Source organism: Protopterus annectens, chromosome 9.part0 (genome assembly GCF_019279795.1).
Source record: "Protopterus annectens isolate FY-2018-M chromosome 9.part0, PAN1.0, whole genome shotgun sequence".
Classification (NCBI taxonomy): Eukaryota; Metazoa; Chordata; order Ceratodontiformes; family Protopteridae; genus Protopterus; species Protopterus annectens.
Window position 1 is genome coordinate 482215511 of NC_056743.1, and position 10000 is coordinate 482225510.

Here is a 10000-nt window from a genome sequence, read left to right on the forward strand (position 1 = left end):
GGCTGGAACACATGATATGAGGTAAAACCTGATAGTGCCGGGGTGCTCTCAGGAGCCTTGAACCAGGTTTCAGTCACAGCACAGACATCGATGTTCTCCATACTGAGAAGGGGTTTGAGTGCGTGCATCTTAAGGTTGAGACTTCTGGCATTGAGCAGCATTACCCTTAGTTTTTTTCCTTTTTTGTGTTCTAGGGTGGTAGGTTTAGAATTTGAGCCCTGCCTAAAAAAGGCACAATGGGGGTGGCAAGAGCCTTTGCCAAAATCCGGAAGCCCAGGGGTGACAGGTGCAAGCCGTCTTGGCAGCATGGCTTGTCCAGCATGTCAGCCCAGGCAGACAGACATTGGATGCCCTTTGAATGACACCATAGTTTAAGCCAATTATTAAAGCAGATCATCTTGTCTTCATATTGTGGCATCATTCTTGGTGAAGGTAGGATACTGCTCAAGGTCAGGGTCATACCTGCCTGGGCTACATAATCAGAGAGCTCCTCTATGTCTCTTTTCATGTAGTCCAGGGAGGTAATGCCTCAGGTCGTTCACACCAGCATGGACAATGACTGAGTCATACTTGTACCTGCAGTTGAGTGACCTGAGTGCTTGCATTATGTGGCGGATTCTAGCGCCCGATAGGCAGCTTACTGTGACCTTCTCCTTACTCAATCTGGTGAACAGGACGTCAATGTGTCTGACTATGGAGTCACCAATGACGAGTGTGTCTGGCATTGTGTTTGGCCTTAAGGGCTGTGACTGTTTGGCACACTGACTCTGTGGTCTATGTGTTGCATGTGCTGTGCCCTGTGGAGGCAGTTGTTTGGGTGTCTGCTTTGGTGGCCTCTGCTGTTTTGGTAGGTTTTTGATCAGAGCCTCCGAGTATGTCTTTGTGTGTTTATGTGTATGATTTGAAGTTGTGATAGTGCTATGTGAGACTGGGTTTGTGGTGTGTGTGGTTACCTTCTCCTCCTGTCTGGTCTTGCCAGTCCTATGTTGAGAGAGCTCAGCCTCCAGTTTGGCTATATATTTGCATCTCTCGCATGTATTTGTGTTTTGTGGGAGAAGGAGAGGGTTGTCAGTGTACATGAGGCAATTGTAACATTGCCTCAATATTCCCAGATTCACCAGCTGAGCAGGAGAGGACACTAGCAACTGATCCCTCGCCATGCTAGAAGGAATAGGCAAAAACTTTATGTAGATCAGTTTGAAAAAAAGGACTTCGGGGGATGTGGTGTTTTTTGGCCGGTGGGGTACTATGTATAATAAAAGTGCTATATCAGAGTAAAAAGTACTTTAGGAGCAATATATATATATATATATATATATATATATATATATATATATATATATATATATATATATATATATATATATATATATATATATATATATATATATATGTATTTATATAAAAAAGCCTAGCTATTGACTATTGTATTTAGTTCACTAGAATGGTGTTAAGTCAAGGAATGAAATCAGTCAATGCAACTGCTGCTTGATTACATATAACTGTAATGACCCACAGGATGTCCTTAGGAATGACCTAGGTATGGAAGTGACTCATGATCTGACAGTTAGTTTTATACATTTTTTTTTTGTTAACTTAGTTGTCCTTCCAAGTTTCATGATGGACTCGGGCATTCATTATTTCTTTTGAGATGACATAGACCAGAACAGCCTACTTCAGCAGAACAGCAAAATATGATTCATTGTTATTCCACCAGTATAGTGCTGGGGAGAGTTATGGGTGATGTGGTACTTGTTCAAATTAAACACTGTTGTTTCTGTATGTCCTGATGCAGTGTGGCAGACAGATGACCATTATCATGTGTAGGGCGCTCAATTTATTATAGAAGCCAAATAACTGACATAAAAAAAATGTACTGCTGTATTAGATTACATATACTGGCATACTACCATAGCATATTCCATTTATTTTGCCAGAGGACACTGTATAGCTTAATGGTTATGTTTGAACATAACATCATACTTAGACGGAAACTGATGACCTTTGATCCATCAAGTCTGCCCAGGTCTTGTAATTAGGCCAGTGAATCTGCCACTCCTCTGTCTCCACCATTTTCTGCTTTTCTGGTATTGTTAAAAACCACGTTTAGCTCTACAGTCCACCAGATATTCTTAAAATGCATTCCACAGGTGATGAACCATGAAATATTTCCTATTTTCAATTAAATGTATTGACCTATTCAGCTTCCATCCTACAACTTACTCTCACAGTTATTTTATTGTTAATTATCTTTAGCTCGCCACTAAGTATTGCATGAGCTTTTGACATCAAATCACGTATTTATTTATATGCAAAAGACATTATAGAACATTTCAGTTTTTTTAGTATCCTGATTAGCTTTTGAACTCTGTGTTTCTGCCTAGTTCATATAATGATGTTTCATTTAGAAAATATTTAATAGCATTATTGTCTTCACACATCAGATGTTTCTCTTGAGAAAGCTTAGGTTCAAATCCTAGTCAAGATATAAAAGAAGTGCCTTCTTAATGTACATCTCTGTGCCTACGTCCATCTCCAGCTTGTAAATTACTCTGTGAACTAGACGTTATTGTCTCAAAGAGATGTCTTCAGAGTCCTCTTCACAACTGACAATCCACTTGAACCACATCGGATCTCATATCAGCTGTTTGACCAGTTAGTAATGTTTCAGGCTGGTGATCCTTAACCCAGTTATATACTGGATTCTCACTCAGTTTCCTCTGTGCAGCTGTGAGTGTTTAACTACTTGTTAGAGCAATATTTCTGCCTTTGTGTATATCTTTCTAGCATCTCTTTGCACTGTATTAATTGTCTTGGAGTAGTAGATTAGCAGACTTTGTCTTAATCTTGTACTGACACTCTACAGATGAGTATCCCTATGTTACAAATTTGCAGGACCGCCATCTCCATAATTAGTGCTAATGCATTTTCCAGTCAAGCATTTTGTTGTATAAACAGTTCCCTCATTTGTCACTTAGACTAGTGGTTTCTTGGATATGTAGTCAAATTCTTGAGCTCCCACTATTATGGACATCATTTAAATTCTATACTCTTAAATATAGCCGTGTCCGACACAAATGCTTCAAATACTCCCTGTCTTAAGACAGACTTCAATCTACTTATCTCACTACTGCTTTATAGTATCTCTTAGTTTAATCAGCTCAGTATACTGTGACTAATGATCTACATCTGTTATGATCACTTATTTTTTAAACTGGAACAAGCCAATTTCTATCCTAATCAGCTCCATCAACAACTTGTTAGTGTGTATGGTGACATCTCTTGTGTTTTTTTTTTCTTACAACATGTGTAGCACACATCATAGGTTTGTACCACCTTCTCTGTGCTGATATTCCTGACTAATAAATAATTATTCTAGCTTTGAAATTTTATCTTCTAATATGTGATTTGTACATTTCGTAAGTAGATTTTTCATTAAGCCTTAGACTGAAATTATTTCCTCCCTGAATGAAAAGCAAGACTGAATTTATTTTTTGACTGATGATTTTTGGCTCCGAAAACTGTATTTCTAAGTCAGTATATTTCTGCAATTTTAAAATTATTTTACTTTTTTCCCCATTATCACTGCTAATTGTAGAATCATACACAAACTCTCAATTTCTTCCCTAGCACATCTTCAGTGTGCTTTTGTGAATATGCTGTGCTCATCGGCTTGCATACCCTTGCTTATTATGCGACTGCTTACGCTGCAATTGCTGAAGTTCTGCTTGGCAGAGCAGCTTTCATTCCTTGTCCATGTAAGAGTGAGGTGCTGCTGCTTGTGTACTATTATTTTCCCTTTAAGTCTATAACTTCCCTGAGAAAGAGAAAATTTTTTTTCACTTTATGCTACTGATTACTCTTTCCTTGTGATGCAGTGACCTCTCAGTGAGAATAATAAAAAAAAAGTGTTGTGGGAAATGCATGAAGATTTGTCCCCTACAATCATATTTTATTGTTATTTTAGTTTATGCTGTGTTTGCTTGTAAACTGTATAGGCTTATGTGGATGTGCTTTCCACTTATTTGTACTTCAGTTGTGGCTTGTGATCTAAAGTTTCTGGGAAAATGTGTTACAAGCTAAGTAATTATGAAAACTAGTAGTCAGTGTCTGCACAACATATCTGGTGTATAAATGCCCTTGCTCTGTGTATATTTTACTTTCAGGTCATTTCTTTGGTCTGTTTATATTTTACTTTCATGTCATACTTCTGCAAATTAAGTAAAATCCTCTGTAATTCCAGAAGTTGCATGTAGGATGCCTTTCTCAGTATGGATTTCAAAGATTTAGGATTCGTCTCTACATGTTTTTTCTTTACTGTAAATATAGTCATCGAATCTTTTACAATGTACATTGCTGCTAATATTTTTTTTCTTTTTGAACATATCTCTGTTAATCCCTATTTGAGCATATTTCATTTATGTTTTACTAAATATTCTTGACCTCTGGGTAACTTGTTTGATTTCCTCTAAGATCACTGCTCCTATACCATTTTGACTTGCATCCACTTGCAAGGCAGCTTACTTATATAGGCCATAAGATTTTAATGTAAGTGTTCATATTGCTAGTTTCTTCAGCCTTTCAAAACTCTTTATATGTTCATAGATCCATTGCCAAGCTGTGCTGTACTCCATGAGGATTCAAAGAGGTAAAGCTATGACATACATAGTAGGTATAAACTGGATACTGGATAATTCCTAGAAATCTCATTAATGCATGTTTGTCTTTTAGCTTTGGTTTGCATTCATAGGTTCTTACTAAGTTTACGTCCAAAGAGATTATCAACATGTAAAGCTACATCAATACCTACTACATGTGACTTTAGTTTCATCTCTGCTATAATTTCAATGCACCATTATTGTTCTATTTCTCATAACTATTATTGTTATGTACTTTCACATTAGGCTACATTTTTACTTTATTATTTGACTCACTTATTTTACTTCTAATTCCTCAGATAATTCCTTTGGTCATATATTGAACAATTTCACTTGTGCACATCCACATAGTTAGATAAAATCATATCTGGTTCTCTTAAAGTCATCCCTTACCTACTTTGCGGACTTAAGCATAATTTTCTCATTGCCTGTTACTCTCCGGTTTTGTATCCTAGTGATTTGTTTGGCTGCCTCTGAAACAGCCTGCCTTAATTTCCATATCCCTTTTACTTTCTGACTTAGTATTACCACAACTATTAACTGAATTATATCATCTGACCAATGTAAGCTTTCTGATAACCAAGCAGTATCCAAGCAGATATTTCTCTGGAAATGGTGGCAATATCTGCAGAAAAGCATACATTCAAGTAACCGTACCCTGTCTGACAGAAAGAATACAGTCAACATGAATGTGGCAGAAATCTGAAAGAAATTCTAAAAGAAGACAAACACATGAAACAATGTGACATTAATGTGTCACACTGTCAGTTTCACTAGCACATTTAAAGACACACACCTATATAACCTGATGAAACAGTGTCAAAAGTATTGTAGATCACCAAGTAACTCTTTTAGAATTCTATGTTCTTTTTCGTTTTTTTCAGATTCTATCATTTTTAACTTCCGGGCACCCATAGGAGAGGATTGACTTCATTAGTCATTATACTATCGATTTCTTTGATTGCATTATGATTAAAAGTTTATCTCCTACTGCATTTACCTCTTCCACCCATTCTTGACAAGCTACCAGTTTTAAGACATTAAGCTGTATCATTTCAGATCTCAAGAGTGCTAGAATTTTGAAGCAGGTTTACCATTTGAAAGCCTTCATGCATGTAAGTGTCTCCACCAGGAAGGACATCCCGCAACTCTTCCAGACCTTGTCTGATGACTTCCCTGCAATGAATAAAAAAAGAATTAACTAAAAAATGTTATGCACATGGAAAACGACTTGTTCAGTGCTGTACAACTTGTGTATCATATGGAAAGATTGTGATAAATGCAGCATGTCCCGTGGGTAGTTTAGATCATAATACATATGAATATTTGTTGGTGGAACATCCCAGCATGGCACATTTCTTTGGGATACCCAAAGTACAAAAATTGGAAACAAATCCACCCTTTAGGCCCATTATTTCAGCCAAGAGAACCAAGACAGAAAATATTTCTTTATGGCTGGATTACATACTTAATCCTATAGTGCAAAAAGCAAAGTTGTACCTTAGGGACTACTGGCACCTTATTTTGAGGGACATTAACCTCACCCATGATGAATTTTATTTTGCATCTCTAGACGTTAAATCACTGTACACATGTTATCAACCAAGATGCTGGTATAGAATATCTGAGAGATTACTTTAATGGGTACACTGACTTTACACACAGTAAAATAGAGACTGTTTGCAGGCTTATGGGTATAGTTCTTGACAATAATTGTTTTGAGTTCAACCAAAGATATTATAAGCAGACCTCAGTGTTGGTTATGGGGGCAAGGGTGACCCCATCTTTTGCCAACCTTACAATGGCCATGTGGGAGGAGAGATATTTGTATGTACATCCACAAAGGTCCCACATTATTTTATATCAAAGATTTATTGATGATTTGATATTTCTGTGGACTCGTGATGAGAGTGAATTTGAGTCCTTTGTTAGGGACTTAAATCACACCACAGATTTTTTGGAATTTTCTGTGGGAAGTTTTGGTAGGACCATTATTTTTTTGGATATACATTTGGCTTTTGATATGTCCAGTAACACTTTTGTAAGATTTATAGGAAAGATGTTTTTGTCAACCAATATTTGCACAGAGATAGCTCACACCCTAGGCATATGAAGAAAGGGGTGATTAAGGGGCAATTTATTCGCCTTAGTAGACTCGCATCTGATGATGACACTTTTTTTCAAGAGGTCATCATGTTGACACTTCTTTTTGAACAAAGAGGGTATGACCAGGCTTGGTTAACCAATATACATAAGGAAGTGTTTATTCTGAGGCATAAAGCTGCCAAACCCATCATCAGGGGGGTTGGTGTTGTAAGTAACAACAGGAAAAAGGACAACACAGTGTTTACTATTTCTTTCCCCATCCCCATTGTCAATGAGATGGGTGTCATCAAACACATAATAAAGGACAATTGGAAGGTTCTGATGGGGAATAAGGAACTCATACAGGTAGTAGGTGTAGAACCTAAGTTCACCTATAAGAAAATTAAGAACATCAAAAACATTTTGGAAAATGGTGGTGGTGGTGGGGGGGGCACACTTTAGCATTGACTGATGTGAACAGTGTCCATGGTACTTTCTCCTGCAGGAAGTGTAAACAATGTAGGTACATAAGCAATACATCTAGTACATTTATTACACATCCTAAAAGGACTATTTGGATCAACAGACAGTTTACCTTTGAGAGTACAAACATAGTTTATGTGGCAGTATGTGACTCTTGCCCTAGTTACTACATAGGGAAAACCATTAGATGTTTAAAGCGTAGAATATATAAGCACACACTTGCTATTAAGAAAAAGGACTTTACCAATGCTTTAGCTAGCCATGCTATTCACTGTGTGAACTTTAAAAAGTTCACCTTTTCAGTCATAGATTGTTCAACAAGTGTATTATATAGGGAACACCAATTTGATTTTAGAATGCAAGGAGTCATTGTGGCAGATCAGTTTGGTGGCAGACAGAGCCCCTGGTCTGAATGAATGCTTCAATATTAAGTGTTTTTTAGCACTAAAATAACATTCAAATCACAATAATATGGTAATGTTTTTATATTAAGACATTTTTTTATGAAGCTTTGACATTCTAAGCTGTTTGGAAAACAAGACAGTTTTTTTTATATTTATGGTATGATTTTACACCTTTAATTTAAAGTATCATGAAAGTTATATGATGGGTGATGTAACTTATAAGAGGTGTGTTTTTGAGTGGTTAGCCTTTTTTTCTGAAGAAGTTCATGAAGAATAAATTTGAACGAAAGTACTAAAGAATTGTGTTTGCTCCTTCATTCCATCTACAGCTTTTGGTTTGAGTTTCATCTTCCAGTATCAGAATAGAATATTATTTTTTTAACTGTAGCAATGTAGTTCAACCTCATCATATTGGAACCAGACTACTGATGCATTTACTGAGATATGCAGTTGCATTTTATGAGACAGTGGCATAGTTCTTGGAGGTGCCACTTTCACGCTGCAGAGGTCAAGCACCGCACAGTCTGCATGTTCTCCCCCGTGTCCACATGGGTTTTCATTAGGTTCCTCCAACACGCCAAGGAGATGATAAATGACAACTGGGATGTTTTCATGCAGGCAGCAGTTGTGCAAATCATGTGAGGTGTGTGTGTGTGTGTGTGTGTGTGTGTGTGTGTGTGTGTGCGCATGCATGTGGGTGTGTGTGTGTGTACGCATGCATGTGGGTGTGTGTGTGTGTACATTCTGTGGTGGGCTAGTACACAGTTAAGGATTACTTTCTGCCTTCTGACCTATGAGTTCCTGGATAGGCTCCAGCGACATTGTGACCATAAGCCGGATTATGTGTGTGAAAGGAGAATGAATGAACGAGTTCATGAAATATTCTCAGGAGTCTGTACTAATATGACACTGACATTATTTTCTGTTATTATTTAGAACAGCAGTTGTGCTACTCACTTAATGAGGTATAACCTAAACTGAGAAGCTGGTGGACAAGATGTTGTTACATGACACTGTGTTTGGTATTACTGAGCCAATCACAGACAAGTACAATATACATCAGCATCTGTACTTGATATGAAGTATTATACAACACCACACGTAGTAATCGAGATCACTTGTTAACATTTCTGAATTTCACATTGTGTCATATGGGAGGGGAACTACAAGATGAGTGGTGTTTTATTATTAGCCCCCCCCCCCCAAAATTGCCAAAAGTATTGGGTCTCACGGTTGAGAGATTGCAACTCCTTTTGCAGGAGCAGTGAAAGAATAACAGTGCTAGTGACATGCCACTTTTTCACTACACACATAACAGTGCTGGTGACATGTCATTCTTACACAACACACACAACAGTGCTAGCGACATGTCATTCTTACACAACACACGCAGTGCTAGCGACATGTCATGTTTACATAACACACATAACAGTGCTAGTGACGTCATTCTTACACAACACACACAACAGTGTTAGCGACAGGTCACTCTTACACAACTCTCATAACAGTGCTGGTACGTTTGAGTCTTAGTACCACTTGCTGTATATAAGAGCACACAAGGAAACCGTCAGTAGGATGCAGCTGACATCATGGACTGACTTAGCAGAGTATGCAGGGTATGGCATTCACACCATTGCTATTACTAAATTAGACAGCAGTTCTCTCTCACCATCAAATTAGACATACCTATTCCAGTATATCACACATTTAACAGCATATGTATGTACTTATTGTCACGTTTGTTATACAACATTGTGGCAGTACACACAACCTATAAAAGAGAATCAGGCTGCTGTATAAAATGTAATAAAAAACTCTAGAACAACAGAATTAACAAAAACAAAGATGCAGGACCAGACTAGAAAGAAGCTGTTCAACTTTTTAATATCAAATACATTGCTACCTCGGCTTTTTGCCTTCGATGGATAAAGTATAATGAAAAAACAGCCCTTTTTATATTTAACAAATCCAGATCCCACTAATTACACTCAATTAACTTTTTAAACTTTCTTAAAATGCCACCATCATATCCAAATACATATGCACATACACACACACTCATATATATATATATATATATATATATTATATATATATATATATATATATATATATATATATATATAAAATATATATATATATATATATATATATATATATGTACACATTTCTAAACATATTCTTTTAAACAAAATATTAAATATTAATAAATGAAAATTTTTTACATTTTTAAAACATTTTTATTATTTTTAATATTTATATTTTTAATAAACTAACCATCATACTAATTCACCAAATTCACTTCAAGATTGAGACCCCATTGGAAATAATGTCCTATAATTTAGAATGAACTTACTCTCTATTTCATTC

General features: G+C 36.6%; 1 protein-coding gene across 1 annotated transcript in view; it reads right to left on the minus strand.

Moving 5' to 3' along the window:
- Window positions 1-10000, minus strand: part of ANTXR1 (ANTXR cell adhesion molecule 1) — a 1493128-nt gene that overhangs the window by 1079324 nt on the left and 403804 nt on the right. Inside the window, exon 4 of the mRNA XM_044083028.1 lies at window positions 5753-5834. Within this exon, the coding sequence (XP_043938963.1) occupies window positions 5753-5834 (82 nt within the window). The remainder of the gene's footprint in view (window positions 1-5752; window positions 5835-10000) is intronic.